The following is a 22,151-nucleotide window of genomic DNA, read 5'->3' on the forward strand; positions in this document are numbered from 1 at the left end:
GGATTACTCTTTGTTGTGTTGGTATTTCTTTTGGTTGAGCGTTAGCTCGCATGCGCAGTCTGCAAGACCTGCTGTAATCACTATAACAAGTGTAATCCGGCCTGCTAGTTGCCATTGGTTCGCTCCTGCATGGCTCTTCGTTGTTGGCTTTTCATTGGCTGGTGATCCCGATACATCACTTCCGTTTTCAGTCAGGGGCTACTACAGTTTCCTTACACTGTATGTGTTTATTGTGTTGGCTTAGGAACTACTTGTTTGTAATTTTTGCAGCGCTGCAAGCGGCGCTATCTCTAAGTATGGCGGCCGCGCCTTTCTTGTATTCTACACGCCATGCTTCACCCACCTCACCTCAATTTTCAATATGCACTGTATATTACTCTGCCACACCTGCTGATTTCAGCAGCCCTTGTAAGGGCATCGGCCAGAGCTTTATGCACATCAACCCTGCCAGCTGGTGCAGAAATCTGACAGCTCCCATCTGCCTGCAAAGAGCGAAGACCCTCGACAGCAGAATGGCTGCTGCAATGTGCTATCTCCATAAAGCTGCAGACACTGGCAACGATGCTTTGCATTTCGTCCACTGCGACACCTATCGGCCAGGTTTATCGACCCAGTTTGGTAATTGCTTTAACCCTGCACCTGGTCAGGCATCGACCTGGTTGCTAACCGACCATATTTGCCCTTTGAGCGCCAGCAGCATCGACCACCCGGTATGGAGCCTTGACCGGCCGCATCGCACCATTGCACTAAGAGACTGCACCGCCTCCTGAATTCCAACAGTGGTGTAGGGTCTTGCAGCCCTTCTGCCAGAGTGCCCTGTATGGTTGTGTCCGTCTCATGCAGTGAGACACCATCGCCACCTGCATACCGATGCCACCGCCAGTCACTAGATGACCCACATCCCCAGTCTACACATCAGAGGACACAGCTCACGGTACCAAATCGCAAGTCAGTTGATCCCGTCGTTAATCAGGTGGTCAGCTGTGGGAAACCTCACGCTGGCTAAGCAACTTTACTGTTGGGTTCCCTGGTGCCCGGTGTAGCTGTGGATAAAGCTGTGGTTGTGCTGAGGCGGGTTGTGGTGGTGCCTCAGCGCCACCAGTCTGTGGGTCACCATACCTTTATCCACTGCTACCCCGGGCACCAGGGAACCTAACTGCAAAGTCGCCAGACCAGTGTAAGGTTCCCCACAGCTGACCACCTCATCATAGTCATTTATTGGGAACGCATAGCAGTTGCCAAGTCCGGCCAGCCAGCCTGTGTGCAACCCGAATACCAAAAATACCATCAGCACTAACCTTAGTAATGGTATGCGTAGGCACCAAAAGTCGCCAGAACCTTGAGTTTTTTGTTTCTTCCTATAACAAGAGAGAAGCAGTTGACTTCAGTTAGAACCCTTCAACCTTTTATAAAATTCATATCTAAAAACAAAAATGAAACACCTGTCAATGTGCTACAAAGGAAAAAACATCCATATATTATACAAAATTATATTTGTAGCATTTTCAGTGCTAAAAGCTCCTTTTAACAAAAGTGCTGCATTATTACCAATTATGTTTGTATCATGCAGTAAAAAGGTCAAATTAATGTGCAAGAGTAAATATTTAGAAATATCGGTATACACATTTATAGAAATCTTTCCATGCCTCCACCACCAATACCAATACAACCAATATCACCTCCACCAGTATCCTCACCAATACCACCACCACCAATGCCACCGCTTCACACTTTGTGTCTGTGTAATTTACAACACTTACACATCTTCTTCACTGCACTATTTATCACTACTTCCTCTGATATTTACAATCTTAACAAGCGGTTGAGAAGGCCCTTTATTGCAATGCAATAGATCTCGCACTTGCGAGAGTTTAAGATGCTAGTATTGTAAATGACAATGCCTTGTATTTTTGTTTTAAAACCCAAAACATAAATTAAAGGCATTGTCATTTACAATGTCAATAGCTCAAACTCGCGTGAATGCAAGACCTATTGCATTGCAAATGCTTGTTTGTATACTGCAGTGTGCCACCCTAAGTGGGATGGGTATGCCCAGATGTTGTTCTCTTGCACACTGTGCCACTGGAACTAAGCTACTTGTGTTATTCAGGGAGGACCTGACCTGGCAGCTCGTGCTGGACTGCTCCCATTAGAGCAGGGTGAAGACTGATTGTTTTATAGCTGGTTCCAATGTCAGGTTGCGTGGTGTGCAAAATAAAAATGACTTGTGATGCGGCCCAAGTGATATCCAGCGGCTAAGATTAATTCAAGCATTCCATCCATCACTTTTTTCGTAGACATGTATATATATATATATATCTAGAGATTCATGTATGCGCCTACAAAATTACGTGGCCACTGGTTACTGTTTCATTTAGTCTTTTTTGCACCTTTTTTATCTTTTCCTTTCGCGCAAGAAATGCTTTTTAGGTCTTGCCTGACCCAGCGCTTGCGCTGGTCTGGGGAGACTTTAAGTAAGAGCTTCAAAAAATGCTACCGCCGGCTACAGCTTGCAGTGCATGTGCGCGGGCGCGCGCTTGAGCAGAGGCACCATATGGCATTCCTCATGCCCATTAAGCGCATCGCTCGCCGCGCGCTTGATCGTGATTACTTTCACTTTCGCGGCTGCACGACGGCCGCGTACGCACCACTCCCTTTATCCTCTCCCTTGTTTTTTACTTTCAGGCACGCACGCGCAAACAACACCCGGGCTTGCACCCCCCCCCTCGCCCCCCCATACTTTTACTTTTGTCGACTTGTGCTCTTCGGCCTTCGGTGTGCTAGTGGCAGATAATTTTTTGAAACTCACGCCAGATTCGTTGTTTTTTGGCCTTGGGTTTTTTGGTGTTTTTTTCTGTACCTGGAATCATGTCCTAGCTGAGAGCGCTGATGTCGCTCGGATCCCATGGCAAAGTTCAGGGTTATATCTGCGCTGGCACGGACACTATTCCTGGAAAACCGTGTCCTTCACCAGACGGTGTCGTGACTCATCCCCTTGGCATGCACCCTCAGGGTGGGTGAAAGTTGAAGCAATCTCGCCAATTCAAGAGGGCATGTGGTGGTAGATGGGGCATATTGGAACAATCTCACATTAGTGCAAATAAACCCGTGCAAAAACATTTTCACTTGATTTCCTGATATTTTTGCTAATTTATTTTGGAAAAATGAATATTCATAAATGAGGATATGTGTAGTAAAACAGAATGACTTGTAAAGAATACGAATGTAGCTTTTTTCCTTTTTACATTTTTGAAAAAATCTTTTGCTGACATGGATTGCGACAATCATTATTTCTCCTTTCGGTATTACACAAGCTGCTTGGCAGTGCATTTTTTTTTTTTGCAGCTGCAGCAGGGCAATATTTCTGTCATGTTCGTTCCCTGCCCATCACCACAGCGTTTGTGTGCACATCCACAGCTGATGTATCCTCCTCACACCTGGGGGCGGTGTCATGGTCCCATTTTCAGCGCGGTGCTAGTGAAAGGGGTCTGTTAGTTTCTTTTTTGTGAGTTCTGCGCAAACTTTAACTCGAAGGAGCAGTTTTTTTCCATTATAAGGCACTGCTTTTATCTTCCCCAGCATTGGTGCACTAACAGGCTGTATAGCGTGTGCAAAGGTATGTGCCTTGCCTTAGACTAACTTTAAATCTATTCACACATTTGATATGTTCTCTACGGTGCAGCATGCATGCAATGTGTGAAAACGTGGGGGAAATTAAACGACTTCTCCTATTTAGGCCCTGCCTAAAGGAGGCATTATTTTTTGTCGCTAAGCCCTTTCCAGAGATTTTAGTAGATAGGACTTTGTGTCAAAAAAAGAGGGTTGTCGCGCACGAACAGCCATGTACCACCCATTGGACGCCCCTCTGACGTCAACAAGTGAAAGTGCTAGTTGTGTTACTTTTATTGCATAAAACTTTTTGAGCTGGAAACTGAATACTTTATAAAGCCTTTGTGCCGGTTTTCATCACTTGGCATGACTTTGCAGCGGTGAGAAGTCTTGATAAATCTGCCATTAGTGGATCGGCTGCAGACAGCAGAGCTCAGAAAACACAGGGAAACAATCATTGGCTTAGCCAATAGGTCTCACTTTTGGGGCCTTATAAGTATTTAATTATGCAGCACATCTCCTTGGTGCAACAACATCCACTGTTGCATGGCTAAACACTTATATAAAGTCCCAAAAGCGAGACCTATTGGCTATGCCAATGCTTGTTGCCTTTGTTGTACAAAATCACCAAAGGGCATGTGGTAAAGCCAATAGGTCACAAAAGTTAAACCTATTTGCTTTGCCACTGCTGGTTTTAAACTATTTATTTGCGGTTATTAGTAAAAATATAAACATATACAGTTGTTGGACAATATTGTTTCTTCACATGGAGCATTTTCATTTCTCTGTTGCAAAGGCGGAAGACATTTCTGAAACTGAAGGGTCATTTGTCACATGTTTTCTCATGTACGTTGTGTTTTCACCTAGGCGATGAAGACTCAACCATATGTTTCTACTGTGGAGGAGGACTACAAGATTGGAAACCCAGTGAAGACCCGTGGCAACAACATGCTAAGTGGTTTCCAGGGTAAGATAGTTTAATATACCATGCTTTTTTTTTTTCAAAAAGGTCGCTGCTTGCCTTCTTAGTTGTTGATAGTGATGCACTGATTACCTAATTTATGATGTAATATTTGATGATACTTGTGAAGTCACGAGCAGAGCATTGAAAGAATGAAGAGGCTATAACCGTAAAGCGGTTAAGGTGCATTTGAAGCATGCTAGTCCAGTAGTTGGTGACAAAAAACACTTAGGACTGCAGCCTTGGTATCCATTATTATATTTTGTTATAGTTAATACATTATGATTATTTTATTGGTAGTTTGATTTCTTAGGATTTATCTATTTGCACATTTTTTGCTTTTATAATAAGTTTTAAAACGTTTTGCTTTCTACTTTTGTTTTCATTGCTATTATCTTATTAATAACCTTTTTATTTGCCTTTAGTTTCTATTTTGCAAACATTATTTACGATTATCTGTTTTTTTAATCTATTTTGTTGTTTAGTTTGTATAACAATTCACAGAAGTGTCCCAAAGATGAGAAATATTATAGGATCTCAAGCATTCACCCTAAGCAGCACATGTCCTGTTGGATTGTGCATCGAAAAATTGCCAATGTCTAGCAAAAATATCACACGTTTTAGAAATGCCTGGGTCACCAGTCCAAGTATTTAGGGGCCAGTTAAAGAAATATGAATTTGCGAGTCCTAATGACTTTTTATATAACCGATTGCAAATCAAAACCCATTTAATGTATATGTATTTATTGACAGTACGTTTAAGAGGCTAAGTGACTGTGCTACAAGGCATCCTCACAAACCTTGTGTATGAGCACCCACGGACATCCTGAAGAGATCTCAAAGGCTGAGTGCCTAGATATTGATTTAAGGGAATTGTGAATGTTTAAGGGCGTAGACTTTGTGTGTAGAGCGGTTTTCTCCTTATTGTAAAAGTCCTTATAAAGGGCAAAACACCAAACTTGATTCAGAGAAATTGTGTGCTCCAAGACGAATCAAAGTTTTATTTACGTATTGGGTTAAGTCACATAGAACGCTAAAAGCTGTTTGAAATTTCAGGGATGAGCCGCCAGAAGGGGGCGCCATTATAATTCCTATAAAATGTAGCAGATTTATGTGCTCTTTTGGCAAAATAATTTTACATTGCGTGGTCTTAAATTGATAAAACTGAATATCTCCACCTTGTGCAAGATTCCCTAAACAATCTAACAAAAATGTCTTCACCATTTTCTGATTACGGAGGTACTTGTATACTAATTTGGCATTACGTTTTTCTTCCTTATACATCAATTTTATTTTTGGGGATTTTTTATATAGTTCGAAATAGAGCGCTTCACATGAGCACGAGTTGCGTTCCAGATGGACACATTCATTTTTTGTTAGGCACAGGGAGATCAAGTGATTTGCCCAGAATCACAAGATGTTGAGCATACCCACCTAGACTCGAACCCAGTTCCTCTGCTTCCAGGTCCACCGCCCTAGCAATAAGGCCACATCTTCTCATCAGGCCACTTGACTCCTGTGCACAATAATCCATAATCCTATTGCGCTTCAGTCATCACCATGATTAATTGGCCTGAGCAAAGTTGCTCATTCTATAATTTGAAGTCACTGATCCACATCATTTCTAATTTTAAGCAACATTTATGACCACAGAATAGTCATTTATATCTCATCCAGTCTGCAAAATATTCAATGAACCAGTTCCTTCAATTTCTCCACATTGAAATGTGCATTTGCACTTTTGTTTACTTTTTTCTTTACAGGGAAAATAGTAATTGGCTTTTCCTACACATACAAATTTCGTTATATGGGGCACTTTTCCAAACCTTCTGTAATATATAATTAATGTGGAGAAATGCCTTGGTAATAATTGGCAATACCCAACACGTTATCACTTTATGGGCATTTGCCACATTGGACTTGCCACTTCCCATTTCCCTCTTTCTTAAACACGGTCTTTTCCATTTCTTCAAATGGATTTCTAGCTGGCAAATCAATCCAGCTGGTAGATTTTCATCAGTGGTTTGTGGAAGTTCTGAAAATGCCCTTTATTCTGATCTGCCATTTGAAAGAACAAATTAAATCAAACTTTGCTTATTGAAGTATCACCTCAAACACTTAAAGAATTAGCCTTGTAGTTACGTTGTTGAACTCTCCAGGCTGCCGCTGAACCAAAGTGGCGTGGTGTACTTTTTAGGGTTCGCCTGTCGGGCAGAACAAGCTGTCTGGGTGCGAAAGATCTACTGTGAACTTAAGTTGGGCTTAAAATTCACCAATTGCTTACGATTGGTTAGCTTTATTGTCCCCATTAGTTATCTTTTTATTTGTGGCCTTGTGTGAGTCTGCCTTCCACTTCTGTGTTTCTGTATGTCCCTCCCCTGGAGCTTGTTCCACTGCTTACTTTTTGGGAACTACATGTTCGAGGCATGTGAGCTGTAGATCACATGCTTTGCATAGTCCTGCCATCTAGTGTTGGGTTGGATGTTTGCAAGTTGTTTTCTTCGAAGAAGTCTTTCCAGTCATGAGATAGGTTACTCCTCCTTTCGGGTATAGTGTGCATGGGCATCAACTCCATTGTTAGATTGTTTTTTTCCACCATCGGGTTCGGACGTGTATTGCTGCTCTCCGCTTCGAAATTGTTTCTTCAGATTCACCTCGGTGCGCATTTCACTCTACCTGCATCAGTATCGTTTCGAAGGTGTATCCCACTTCTCCACGTTTCGTATCCGTAGAAGAAAACTCTATTTAGATCGAAAATCTTCAGGAAGGCTGACCTGCCTAACCGCGTCGGTCCACTTCGCATTCGATGGAACGGACTCCATTCAAATTCTGCCCTGGGTGCCCAGCCAAGTATCCGCGCAACAACTCGGACGAAGTGTTCAACTTATGCTTGTCTCCGTAGCACAACAAACAGGACTGCCACGTGGGCAGATTGTTCCGATCGAAGAAAATGCTCCGTGATAGTCCAGCTCGACATCGCAAAACGTCAAATACATGTGGGACATCTTCGGCGAAGGATCCGAGCACAAATTTGACGCACAAGGGGCCAAGGAAGAACAAGAAGAACTTGCCTCCATTACAGACTTGGATTCAGAGATGGATGAAGACTTACCACAAGTTCAACATCCCATGAGTACCGAATGCCCCTTGACCCAAACTCCAACTCAGCCTAAACAAAAGGCTTTGGTCCTAGCCCCGCCTTCAGGCCACGGTCGGCACGGAGATGTTTCTGACACCATGCCCTTCGGCTCGGCACTGAAACACGTCACTTAGCCTTCCGGCGCAGGATCGAGTTGGCCAAAGTCTGCCACCGAGCCGAAACCTTCAGGCTCAAAGCCGAAAACTTCTTCGGAACCAATATCATTGACACCAAAAACTAAGCCTCCTTCGGCACCGAAACCTTCCACGCTGAAAAGTCATTCTACCCCAGCAATGAAATCTTCGGAGCCGAAACCTAAAACTGTTCCTCCAAGGCCGCAGGATCCGATTTTTGACACCCCAACACCCAAATCGGACTCAAAACAAAAGGAACTTTATACAAACCCAGACACAGGACGTGTTCTAACTAAATCACCTCAGAAACGCCAACCTGAGTCAAGCAACAGCCTTTACCATATTCCTTTGAAGAGTAAGAATGTAGGTACTAACCCCTCCTCTCCTCCACCACGTTCCCCTACTCCAGCTTCTCCACCTTTGCAGCATTTACTGATTACACCAACTAACTCTCCACCACCACCTGATGATGATGATGATGATGATGGAGATGGGGGGGGGGACAATATTTTACCAATAGACCCCTGAAAGGATTATATCACGGATTCACCTACAGATAACGACCAAGATCTTTACCCTGCAAAGCCCTCTCCTCCTGACGACATTGTAAGATACCTACAATTACTTGCTAGAGCTGCTGAATATCATGGGGTACGATTACATAAGGAATCTCTACAGGATGATTTCCTATGTGAAAAGCTCAGTAGCACACAAAGGGCTAACCACACTGTATCTATGCTTAAAGGTATGATGAGACATGCCGATGATATCTTTATAGATCCAGTGCGTGCTCGCATTCTCACCCCCAGATTTGATAAATAAATATAAGCCTGCTCCCTCAGATCCATTCTTTATTAAAGGACAGTTACCACTAGACTCCTTGGTGGTCTCTAATGCCTGTAAACAGGCTAATTTATCGACTACAGGGGATGCTCCCCTTATTGACAAAGAGTCAAAAATATTGGATGCCTCAGGTAATTGAGTAGCCGCCCAAGCAGCAAATCACTGGCGCATTGCCAACACCCAGGCCCTGCTAGCCAGGTATGATAGAGCACACTGGGACGAAATGGAACAATTGCTACTACACCTCCCAGATGAGCACAAGACAAAATCCCAGGATTTAGTCCAGGAATAGAAGCTTATATCCAATTCCTCAATCAGATGCGCTTAAGATACTGCAGACACCACAGCAAGAGAAATCAACACTAGTGTGTTATTAAGGAGACATGCATGGCTGAGGATTTCTGGCTTCAAACCCTAAGTTCAACAGTCTATTTTAAATACTCCTTTTGACAAGGAACATCTCTTCGGCCCAAAGTAGATAAGTCATTAGAAAAAATGAAAAAAGGCACAGAAGTAGCTATGTCTATGGGAGCTCTGCAGTCTCTCTCTAATTGGGGCTCCTTTCGTCGCTCCTTCTACTGTGGATGGTCGAAAACCATGTCCTCAGACAATACTGCCACCTCCCACAAAGGCAACAATCCATTTTTCTCTACAAGCGGCTTCTTTAGAGGAGGATACAGAGGCAACAACAAAGGTCAAGGCAGGGGTTCCACACCACGTATTTCCCCCACCCACAACAAGCTGTGACTTTCCTACACTTCCCCCTGATCATTTAACACCTGTTGGGGGACATCTTCTAAAAATTCCTCCCCATTTGGCAATCTATCACCACACAGCAAATGTGGTAGCGCTCACACCTGGTCAACCAAATTTTTTATCTAAGCTCAAAGGCTTAAAATATTTGTGTGCAACCCCGGAGCGCGCTCAGCCCTTGCGTGCAACAAATAATTAGAGAATGTGTCGGAACCTCACTTGATCCCGTACACAGAGTGGGGTGAAACTTTTCCACAGGCAATAAAGTTGCAAGAGTTTTTTCATTAGTATTCCATGTTTATTTCATCCATTTTAATCTGTTGTGGTACAAACATCAGACTCCAAGTTATTTCCTTTTGTTTAATATGCGCCTATCCAGGCTTTCATTAAAAAATTTGGGGATTCACCATTCCTCATATCGCAACATGGCCTTTCTTAACCCAATGTATTTCGGGCATCCATTGCCCTTCCTCAGGGGTTACTGTAAAAAAGATAAAGCCCACATAAATGCCAGTACTTGTGACCAGACTTTTCTGTGCTGTTTTTGTATAATGTATAGCTCCTAGATATCGTTGAACCTAAGCTTAAATGCATCCCATGAGTCTAACAAAAATGTTTGTGTAAACATGCACAACCTTCGAAATCTCATGAGTGAGTGATGTGAGGTGATTTTTATTTAACGTCTCATCACTCACTCATGAGATTTCGGAGATTGTGCAGGTGATTCATACTTTCAGAGCATTTCCACATGGTGACACTTCAACAAGTGCTCCCACTTCTACAGCAGGGCGATTTTATTTCTACTCTAGACTTAAAGGACGCATATTTCCACATTCCAATTCATCCTGCTCATCGCAAATACCTCAGATTCATAATAGCGGGTCATCATTAACATTCAAAGTACTACCGTTTGGAGTCACCACTGCTCCCATGGTATTTACCAAATGTCTGGCAGTAGTTGCAGCACATCTTAGAAGACAACACATCCATGTCTTCCCGTACCTGGACGACTGGCTCATCAAAGCCAGCACTTACCAAATGTGTCTCCAACACACTCAAACCACTATTTACTTACTTCACCAACTAGGGTGTATAGTAAATGTGTTGAAGTCTCATCTACAGCCTTCCGACACACAAACGTATCTGGGAGCCAGGATAGACGCTCAGAAAGCTCTAGCCTCTTCCAATACAGCCAGGATTCACAGTATTCAGTCCCTTCTCACTCAATTTCAACCCAACCAAGCATTACCAGCAAAAGTATTCATGCAACTTCTAGGGATGATGGCGTCCTGCATTATAATTGTTCCCCATGCAAGACTTCACATGCCTCCCCTTCAAGAATGCTTAGCAAGTCAGTGGAACCAGTCACAGGGTCAGATCTAGTGTTGGTAGATGGCCTCACCAATCGCTCTCTGCAGTGGTGGAACCCACAAAATCTATCCATAGGGCGGCCCTTTCGCGACCCTGTTCCACAGACAGTGCTAACAGCAGATGCATCGCTCCCTGGTTTGGGCGCTCGCCTACAAAGTTACACAATCTAAGGATTGTGGACTTTAAAATACAAGAGCCTCCATATAGGAACTACTAGCAGTTTTTCTAGCGCTCAAAGCCTTTCAAACTCACCCAATAGACAAAACTGTCCTAGTCCGCACTGACATGACAGCTGCATACTATGTACAACAAGCATTGGCATAGCCAATAGGTCTCGCCTTTGGGACCTTATAAGTGTTTAGTTATGCAGCACAATTTCCTTGGTGCAACAACATCAACTGTTGCATGGCTAAGCCCTTATAAGGTCCCAAATGCGAGACCTATTGGCTATGCCAATGCTTGTTGGAACTGCCGGTGCTCAGCACTGGCAATACATGGGCCACTTAAATCCCTGATTGCTGGCACTTATTAACATCAGGCAACAGGTACTGAATTACTGTGAGTCTTCCATTTGAGCACCGATTTTGATTACACTTTTACAAAGAAGTGAACGAGGTATTGTGGATAGCCACAAAGATGTTCTAATTTGGACTGCAAGTGTTATTACAATTCTTTGCACTGTGCCTCACTCATTTAAGCCGTATTGTTTATTTCTTGTGATAGCGTTTTCTGTTATACAGGCCACTATACATAAGATAATTCCCTCTGCTTTATGTCCCGTGCACGGTTATCAGATATCTATCACTGACATATCACGTCAGCAAGGGCTTTAAGTAGGCCGGGTCCTGCTGGTGCTCAACACCAAAAGTTCTAAAAAGCAGGTTCAACGAGGGTCCAATTTTGCCCTCACCCTCACAGTTCTCAATATAAGAAGCTGACAGTGGCCATCTGAAGGTCTGCCCACTGCCTCCCGGTATCAACATGAACATAGAAAACAGGCAATGCTCAAAAATACATGCTGATATAGTGATGGGAGGTTTATTTCGTTTGCAACAACTAGGAACTCATTTGTGTAAATCGGTGAAATGACTGGGGAATAAAAATAAATGCAGAGCGTGTTTGCATAATTATACTCATTGCAATTGGCATAAAAAAATTAGTATTTTTACAAAGACGCAACATAGTTTCTTCAATTATAAAGAAAATGCCCTACAAAATCGTTTTTGCTGGTGTAAATGCTGAAACTAACATTGAAGTGGCTAGAGAAAGAAAGGGAGCAAGGCTCTGTGCGTGCCACAAGCACCAAAACACCTAGGTCCTAGTAAAACGAGGGTAGAAGGAGAGAGAAGCAGCAAGGGTGGGAGGAGAGAGAAGCAGCGCGGGTGGAAGGAGAGAAGCAGCGCGGGTGGAAGGAGAGAGAAGCAGCGCGGGTGGAAGGAGAGTGAAGCAGCGCGGGTAGAAGGAGAGAGAAGCAGCGCGGGTGGAAGGAGAGAGAAGCAGCGCAGGTGGAAGGAGAGAGAAGCAGCGCAGGTGGAAGGAGAGAGAAGCAGCGCGGGTGGAAGGAGAGAGAAGCAGCGCGGGTGGAAGGAGAGAGAAGCAGCGCGGGTGGAAGGAGAGAGAAGCAGCGCGGGTGGAAGGAGAGAGAAGCAGCGCGGGTGGGAGGGGAGGGACAAAGAGGTAGCGGGAGGGAGAGAAGAGTGGGCTGGTGGGAGGGGAGGCACTCTGAGGTAGTGGGAGGGAGAGAAGCAGCGCTGATGGAAGCGCCCAGAAGGTGCATTAATTATTCACGGTGGCAGGTGCCCTCTCTGAGCTCATTTTAATAACGCCGCCATCAAAAGGCGAACTCGCTCAGATATAATCTGAGGCTGAGCTGGAGTTAATCTAATAGTACACAGTGATTTATTTATTTCCCATTAATCCAATGGAGAGGGAAAATAAAGCGGAGGGCTGCAGCAGGCGGGTAATCTGGGAGATAGCTCTGCGATGACTGAGCACACTGCACTCAACTGTACAGCATAGAATGCACATTTGGGGTCAAGTGTGTGGGTCGGGGGGGAAGCTTTTGAGCACAGAGAGCACAACACATACTCACCTGTGGAGCTGCGGTGCACTGGGAAGGCAAAGAGAAACACCACAAGTCACACAAGGACATGCTCCTCTGAGGGGTGCCAGGAGTCCCGGTTTTGAGGGGAAAGTCCATTTTTTTCGACATATCTCCCGGTAGATTTCACTAAATTCAGCCATGTCCCATTTTTGAGAGGGTCGACTGAAGACAGTGGGAAGCAACCTTTAATGTTCTAATGCACGGTCACTAGCCATTTCACAACTCAATTTAATTAACGCAGAGGAGGCGATCTGCACGAAGCGTGCGATGGGTAACAAATGGCAGAGTAATGCGGGGGCTCTCCTCTCTCCCGTGACTAGATCCACGCGCACCGCGTGAATACCTCTTGTTTTTACTGAATAACGGTTGCAAGCAACCTGGGTCTATTCGGCTGGGAAGGTCAGTGGTGGCACAGCATGCCTGGTGAGGGAGGAAGAGTTCTACAGTACAGCGGGACAGGGTTGCCGCATTACACTAAAGAGACAGAAGTACACGGTATGGGCTGCTGGCTAAAACAATATGGCCAACGCTGATGGGCGTTCTGGGCTAATGCATAAAACGTGCACCACAAAGCTGCATATAGGAGATCATTGCTCATCAGGGTGGCAATGGAAGTTAGCATGCAGGGCACCAGGAGAAGAAGAAACAAGTATTGGCCGCGAGCAAAAAGAAAACGTGCGGCCGCGACCGGGAGTTGTGTGCATGCGCGCACGAGCAAAAATTAAAAAAACACGCGAGTGGTGCGCGTGCGCACAGGGAGAGCAAGAGGAAAGCCAGATGGCGCCTATGCTCGTGCCTGTGTTCGTAACTGCACGCTCGATGCCACCGAAAAAGCTGTGGTTGGACTTTTAAAAGCCCACTCACTAAATGTCTCGCCACAGCAGCGCATGCGCTGGCTCAGGCGAGACCTAAAAAACAAGGGCGGGACACACACTCTCCAACTGTCATGCCTAGCACAATCCATTTGGAAATGGGCCATACATCACAAAATGTATCTCCTAGTAGAGCATCTTCCAGGAGTAAACAATCAAATTGCAGACCTTCTCAGCAGACAGAAACAGCAAATCCACAAGTGGGAACTTCCTCCCCAGATTCTTCTTCCGTACTTTCAGAAATGGGAATTTCCTCACAAATACCTGTTTGCCACACCTCAAAATGCCCAAGCTTTGTCTCTAGGTTCCAAACCCGCTCTCCAAAGGCAATGCCCTATGGATCAACTGGTCAGGGATATTTGCCTATGCTTTTCCGCCTCTCCCACTCATTCCGGTAGTAGTTCGGAAGCTCAGACAATCATCCCTCAAACTCACTCTCATAGCTCCCACTTGGACACGTCAACCTTGGTTCACCACCCTGTTAGAGCTCTCAGTAGTTCCACACCAAAAACTGCATCCCAACTCCAGTCTCCTCACTCAGATCCATGGAGAAATCAGGCATCCAAATCCCAAGGAACATAACCTTGCAATTTGGCTCCTGAAGTCATTGAGTTTGGTTATTTACAATTACCACCAGACTATATAAATATCCTAAAGGAGGATAGGAAATTTACTACAATGGCATGTTATGCAGCAAAGTGGAAGCGATTTGTTATATACTGTAACAATATCAATCCCCATTATGCTTCATTTCAAAACATCATCTGTTATCTCTTACACTTACAACAATCTGGATTAACCTACACATCCATTCGATTGTATTTAGCAGCAGTAGCTGCATATTTACAAAACAGACAACACTTAACTCTATTCAGAGTGCCAGTGATTAAAGCCTTTATGGAAAAACTAATAAGAGTAATACCACCAAGAGCTCCACCTGCACCAGTATGGAACTTGAACATAGTTCCTACAAGGCTAATGGGTCCACCTTTTGAACCAATGCATGTTCCAACTACAATTTCTCTCATGGAAGGTTGCTTTTCTTATTGCAATGACTTCCTGAAGGAGAGTTGGTGAACTCCATGCGCTAACTATACAAGAGTCTTTCTTTCAACTTCACAAAGACAAAGTAGTTCTTCGAACCAATCCAAAATTTCTTCCTGAAGTGGTTTCTGCTTTTCACATCAATCAGTTGAGTTACCCATGTTCTTTCCTCAACCTAATTCTGTAGCAGAACGAGCTCTACACACACTAGATGTTAGAAGAGCTCTACTATATTATGTGGAAAGAACAAAAGATTTCCGTAAGACAAAACAGCTCTTTGTTGCTTTTTCGCCATCACACAAAGGCAATCCCATATCTAAATCATTGCAAGATGGATCGTGAAATGTATCCAGACATGTTATGTGAAAGTGAAAAGAACCTTGACAATACCTCCTAGAGCGCATTCCACCCGCAAAATATAGGCTACTGTGGCCTTCTTAGGGAATATTCCCCTAGCTGACCTCTGTAAGGCAGCAACATGGTCTACACCACACACATTCACCAAACACTATTGTGTAGATGTGTTAGTGAGGCAACAAGCTAATGTAGGCCAGGCAGTACTTAAAACACTTTTTCAAAGAACTGCGAAAGCTATAGGTTAGCCACAGCTTTGGGAGTTTATGGCTGTATAGTCTATGCAAAGCATGTGATCTACAGCTCACATGCCTCGAATGGATAATGTTACATACCCAGTTAGCATCTGTTCTTGGCATGTTGAGATGTAGATTCACATGCACCAGCCCACCTCCCTGGGTACCATTACCTGTTGCAGTTTTCTTACTTTACATACATATGCATGGACATCTCTATTCTACCTTACTACCTCCATTCTCACCCTCTGTGGGAAAACAATCTAACAATGGAGTCGATGCCCATGCACACTATCCTCTCCATTGTGACTGGAAAGACTTCTTTGAAGAAAAACAACTTGCAAACATCCAGACCCAACACTAGATGGCAGGAGTATGCTAAACATGTGAATCTACAGCTCTATGTGCCGAGAACAGATGCTTACTGGGTAAGTAACTTTATCCCTTTCTGTGTGGCTAAGCATTCAGAGAGTGCATGTGTTTTCCAGCTGTCAATTGTGTTTTCCTCCTCCCCCCAACCTGCTACAGACACTGCTGCTGTCTCTCTCTCTTGCCCTTGTTCTTCTTCCCTGTCCCCTTCTGTTTTTGCTTGCTCTCCATGTGCTTCTCCTTGGCTCTCTGCGTTGCTTTCATGCTTATGTGCTCCTTCCTGGAGTTCTGCTTCCCCCTCTGACACGCCTGCTTGCCGTTGGCTACCCTGTTCCCAGTTTACTGCCCTCTCCTGTTCCCTCCCTGTTTGCTTCCCCCTTCCCATCCAACTGCTCGGTTTGCTTTCCGCTTCCAGAGTGCTTTCCTGTCCCACTTGCCCATTCTTAATTGTTCCCTCTTGCCACCCGCTTGCTGCCTCTTGCAATCTGCTTGCTGCCCCCTCTTCCCCCAACCACCGTCTTTTTAAAAATATATATTTTTGCGGAGGACCAGGAAACACATTTCTGTTGACCCTTCTGCCCTAAAAGTGCTTTTGTGCTTCTGTTATTTCCATTATTATTTACCAAACCATTTGTTTGATAAATTAAAAACAAAGCATGAAACCAATGTAATTTTGTAGGCACATGTGGAATAGAGCATTCATGCCTATAAAATGACATGTCTGGGTCATCAGGCTTTTATTTTTTTCTTTAAGCTTCTCACCATTTGCAACAAATACGGTGAATCCTTGTAGGTTTATTTGACCTAGTTACAGGAACGTCCCACCAGGAGCAGCATCCTTGCTGCTCAGCCGATCTGCTCCAACTGACCGAATCCAAACACAAACGCTTTCAACATTATAATGACTTCACACACTGGTCTAGCAGCAGCGAAGAGAATATCAATGACCATCTATGGGGAGGATACATTATACTAAACAGTAGATTAAAACACATCTCCTCCCTTCTAGAGACAATAGAAAATACAATGGAAATTAAGATGGTAAGATCCACAGGCAATACATCCCACCATGCTGCACAGTAACATGTATATGCTATACAGCATGGCAAAAAGGCATTAGCAAAGCCAGTTGGTCCCACTAATGGAACCTATTCGCTCAGCCAATGCTCATTATGCAATGCAGCCTTTAAGGCATGTTTGTCCAGGTTTACTATTATCATTGTCCTCCCTACAACTCAGGAGAGCAATTGCAATTCTGCGGGTGCCTGTAGGCATGCACAAAATACACTTATAGTAACTTTCCTAGTAACAGTAATTCGGTTTCAATTTATAAATGTGTGCAAATGACTTTTTATGTCTGGATTTTACAAGCACAGCTGTCTAACATACATGTTTACGAACAATATAGAGTGGGCTTTTTTTTTCTTTACTTTATTGAATTTTTTTAAAGATTTAAAAAAGTAAATGCAGTATGGACAACCGCCATTGAAGGTACAGTGTCAACATCCATTCAATCCCTCCTCCACCTGCATAAATCAGAAGAAAAGCCTCCCTCCCCACCAATTTAAACAAGAGTAATGACTTTTAATTGCAAGTTGACGTGGTGAGCATCACATAACAAGCCAGATTCTTTCAGGGAGTGAAGGACACGCATTAGACTAGTAGAACTATGAAGCGATATATAAACAGGGTTCCCAGTCCATTTAGGAGTGTCACTCTGCAATGCATTATCAAATCCATCCACAGAGTTTGTCGGTGGGGCATGTAAGAGAGCAGATAGGTGCGCAGTGGATCCCAAATCTCTTGAGGTCTAGGCAAAGGAGGCAGCAGTTCAGCATTTAAGGACAATTGTTCATTACATCTGAAAGAGACACGTTAGTGATAGATTCCTTACCTTAGAATATCCCCAGGCGTCAGACTGGATCCGAAAAGTTTTTGTAGCTGTACCCCTGCGCGTCAGTAGGTGGCGTCGTGCGGCTCCGCGTCTGTCGCTGGCGTCGTAAGCACCGAGATGACGTCACGGAGACTACTTAGGCGCCACCCATGCGCGCTAACATCAGTTCTTTATTTTTCCGCGCCATCAAGCGCAGATCCGGATAGAGCAGGTACCTTAGCCACTTTCTGACTACTCTTTAGAGGCTTTTGTCTCCCAACTTTTTTCTCCTGGTGCACTTAGGGATGCCTGGATTTAAGTCTTGTGGGGCCTGCCGTCGCAATCTGTCGGTGGCGGACCCCCACGATGTTTGCCTCTACTCCCTGGAGACCGACCACGACTCCCAGTCCTGCCGGGATTGTCGGGCCATGGCCCCGAAGGCCTTGAGGGAGCGGCGCCGGAAACTGCTGGAGGTCCGGCACACGTCCCGACACCGCTCTAGGTCCAGGGACCATTCCCGGGACTGCTCGCGGGGCCGCAGTCGTCGCTCCTCGGGCTCCAAGTCTACGCCCTCGGATTCCGGTAAGCGACGAAATAAAAAGAAGCCGAAGAAGCGCGTTCGCTCTCCGACGTCTCCCTGTCGGTCCTCGGATGCGGACGAGGGGGACAGGGGTTCTGCCCCTGCGGCTCCTTCTGAGCCAGGGATTCCCGTGGCCTACCCGCCTTACCCAGGTCCATCGGCAACTCCCGAACAGGTGCAAGAATTTCTTGCCACCATGGACCGCCTTTTTAGGCCTTGGGCTCCCGCCGGCGGATCCAGCTTCGGCGCCACAGGATCCTACGCCGTTGGCTCTGGCCCGGCACCACTAGGTCCGGCGCTGCCGGCTCCGGCTCCAGTGCCGCCCTCCGCTCTGCCTCCGGCACCACAGTGGGTGCCATTCGTTCTGCCCTTGCCCCGGTTCCAGGCCCATTTTGTTCCTGCCTGGGATCCGCATTGGGAGACGGCGCCGGCTCTGCCGGCTCTGCCGCCGCGGACTGTTCCTCCGACAACGGAGGTGGAGGATGACTGGGAGGGGTCCGAGGACTCTCTTGCCTGTCAGTGTGACTCCGAGCAGGACTGAGTGGACGACTTGGAGGACGCCGGCGACCTCGATGTCTCTTCTGACTCGGGGTTTGCCTCTCCCCCTGCCTACCATGGCGAAGGGCGCTTTCTACACAATGGTGCTCCGTCGGGCAGCTGAGGTCCTCAACCTCGATCTTCCTACGGTGGCCCTCAAAACTAATCTCCTGCATGTGGGGGGATCACTTGGTACTTCTCCAGCAGGAAGTCACGGCCCTCTTGGCCAAGGGGTACATCGAGTGCGTTCCTCGGCCGGAAGTAGGGAGTGGTTGTTATTCCCACTGCTTTCTAATCCGCAAAAAGGACAATGGGGGCCTGCGCCCCATCTTGGACCTCCGGAACGTCAATTGCTTCCTCCAGAAGGAGAAGTTCAAAATGCTGACTCTGTCTCAGGTCCTGGCTGCCCTCAATCCAGGAGACTGGATGGTAGCGTTGGACTTGCAGGACGCATATTTTCACATCCCTGTCCTGCCAGCCCACCGGCGTTACCTGCGGTTCACGGTGGGCCAGAAGCATTTCTAGTTTGCCGTGCTCCCCTTTGGCCTTACCAGCGCCCCTCGGGAGTTCACGAAGGTGATGGTGGTGGTCACAGCTCATCTGCGCAGGTCGGGGGTGTCAGTCTTCCCTTACCTCGATGACTGGTTGTTGAAGGCCGGCTCGCCCCAGGCAGTCGTCAACCACCTTCAGACTATGGCCGATCTCCTGCATTTGCTGGGGTTCTCCATCAACGTGCCGAAGTCGCACCTGAGTCCCTCTCAGAAGCTCCCCTTTATCGGAGCGGTTCTGGATTCGACGCTGTTTCGGGTTTATCCTCCCGAGCAGCGAGTCAGGGATATTCAAGCTATGATTCCGATCTTTCAGCCTCTGTCCCGGGTTTCTGTCAGGATGACCCTCCGGCTTCTGGGCCTGATGGCCTCCTGCATCCTGCAACATGCCAGATGGCATATGCGGGCTCTGCAATGAGACCTGAAGTTCCAGTGGGTGCAGCATCAGGGCAACCTGTCCGATCATGTCCAGATCTCGGAGGGCACTGCACGACAATTGCAGTGGTGGCTCACGAATCGTGATTGGGTCAATGGCAGATCCCTCTCCCTTCCCCAACCGGAGCACACAGTGGTGACGGATGCGTCCCTCCTGGGATGGGGCGGCCACTTGGGAGAGGCAGAGAACAGATGCCTCTAGGCTCCTGCGGAGTTCGGGCTCCACATCAACCTTTTGGAGCTTCGGGCGATCCGTCTTGCACTGAACGCATTCCTTCCCTCTGTCCGGGGAAGTGTGGTGCAGGTGTTCACGGACAACACCACCGCCATGTGGTATTGCAACAAACAGGGCGGGGTGGGGTCCTGGACCCTATGTCAGGAGGCTCTGCGCCTCTGGACATGGCTGGAACATCAAGGCATTACCTTGGTGGTTCAACAGCTGGCAGGTTCTCTGACCTCCAGGGCGGACGAACTCAGCCGGCGGTGCTTGATGGATCACGAATGGCGTCTGAACTCGGACGTGGCGCAAGGTCTCTTTCAGCAGTGGAGAGAGCCTTGGTTAGATCTATTCGCCACCAAAGAGAATGCACAATGTCCTCAGTTCTACGCGTTGGAATTTCCAAGGCGGCACTCGCTCGGCGACGCTTTTCGTCACAAGTTGAGTTGTGGTCTGTTGTACGCCTTTCCGCCTATACCACTTCTGCCCAGAGTGCTGAAGAAGATTCGGCGCGACCAGGCCCAAGTCATCCTTGTGGCTCCGGATTGGGCACGAAGACACTGGTATCCCGAGCTACTCAGCATGGCGACTGATCCCCCAATCCGACTGCCTCTTCGGGAGGATCTTCTGTTGCAGCAGCAGGGAACGGTCCTCCACCCGAACCTGTCCAGCCTCCACCTCCATACGTGGAGATTGAGCGGCGACAGTTGATGGCTTTCGATCTTCCTCCCGAAGTCTGTGATATCATTCTGGCAGCCAGGCGTCCCTCCACTAAAACGGTATACGCCTGCAGGTGGAACAGGTTTGTGGCATGGTGCACAGCAAAGGCTGTGGATCCCCTTTCTGCCCCTCTTTCTGAAGTCCTTCTGTTCCTTCTTTCTTTAACCCAGCAGGGCTCTGCTCTGGGCACTATCAAAGGTTTTCTTTCTGCCATCTCCGCCTTTTTACAGCTTCCAGATCAGCCTTCTCTTTTTAAGTCCCCGGTTGTTAACCGTTTCTTGAAAGGCATTACGCACATGTTTCCTCCGGTGCCGTTCATAATGCCTCAGTGGGACTTAAACCTTGTCTTGACGTATCTGATGTGCGCTCCCTTCAAGCCCCTTCATACCTGTCGATTGCGTCTTCTCACTCTTAAGACGGCTTTCCTGGTAGCTATCACCTCTGCCAGAAGGGTGAGTGAGCTCCAGGCTCTTTCTTCCAAGCCCCCTTTCCTTTCTATTCATCCGGACAAGGTGGTTTTAAGGACCTGTCCTTCTTTCTTGCCAAAGGTTGTCACACCCTTCCACATCAGGCAGACCATCACTTTGCCCACCTTCTTTCCACCTCCGCATCCTTAAAGGGAGTAGGAGAGGCTCCATCGTCTGGACCCAAAACGTGCGCTCGCATTCTATCTGAAGCGTACACTGCAGTTCCGGGTGGATGACCAGCTGTTTGTTGGATTCATGGGCGCCAAAAAAGGTCGGGCTGTGCACAAACGGACCATCTCTCGGTGGGTCGTTCTGTGCATCAAAGCATGTTACTCCCTGGCTAAGAAGGAGCCTCCTGTGGGGCTGCGTGCCCATTTTACCAGGGCGACTGCAGCCACTACTGCCTTGGTACATGGCGTTCCCTTGCAGGATATTTGTCAGGCAGCTACGTGGGCCTCGCTGCACACGATTACTGCCTTGACAGTCAGGTCCGGAGGGACGGCTTCTTTGGCCGTTCTGTTCTCCGTGACTTTCCTGGTGTAATTGTGTTCACAGACCCGCCACCGGGGTTGCTATTGCTGGGGAATCTATTCTGAGGTTAGGAATCTATCACTAACGTGTCTCTTTCAGATGCACAAGTTACTACTTGTGTAACGCTATATCTGTAAGAGACATTAGTTAGTGATAGATTCCTCACCGCCCCACCCATCCTCCCCGTTCTGCGACCTGCTTCTAGGGTTAAGGTCATCCCTTTCAAGGCCCTAGTTTCATGGCACCAGCGGTCAGTTTCTTGCATGGCTCTGCGTGCCTGGCGCGGAAAGTCGTGTACAGAACTGACGTCAGCACGCATAGGGGGCGCCTAAGTAGTCTCTGTGATTTCATCTCGGCGCTTACGACGCCAGCGACGGACGCGGAGCCGCATGACGCCACCTACTGACGCGCAGGGGTACTGCTGCAAAAACTTTCCGGATCCAGTCTGATGCCT

At 46.7% G+C, this 22,151-nt stretch overlaps 1 protein-coding gene across 4 annotated transcripts in view; it reads left to right on the top strand.

Moving 5' to 3' along the window:
- XIAP (X-linked inhibitor of apoptosis) overlaps positions 1-22,151 on the top strand; it is a 380,737-nt gene that overhangs the window by 224,344 nt on the left and 134,242 nt on the right. For all 4 annotated transcript variants that reach the window (XM_085608130.1, XM_085608129.1, XM_085608128.1 and 1 more), the window contains one exon: positions 4,477-4,576. In XM_085608130.1, the coding sequence (XP_085464256.1) occupies positions 4,477-4,576 (100 nt within the window). The remainder of the gene's footprint in view (positions 1-4,476; positions 4,577-22,151) is intronic.

Source organism: Triturus cristatus, chromosome 5_2 (assembly GCF_964204655.1).
Source record: "Triturus cristatus chromosome 5_2, aTriCri1.1, whole genome shotgun sequence".
NCBI classification, from domain to species: domain Eukaryota; kingdom Metazoa; phylum Chordata; class Amphibia; order Caudata; family Salamandridae; genus Triturus; species Triturus cristatus.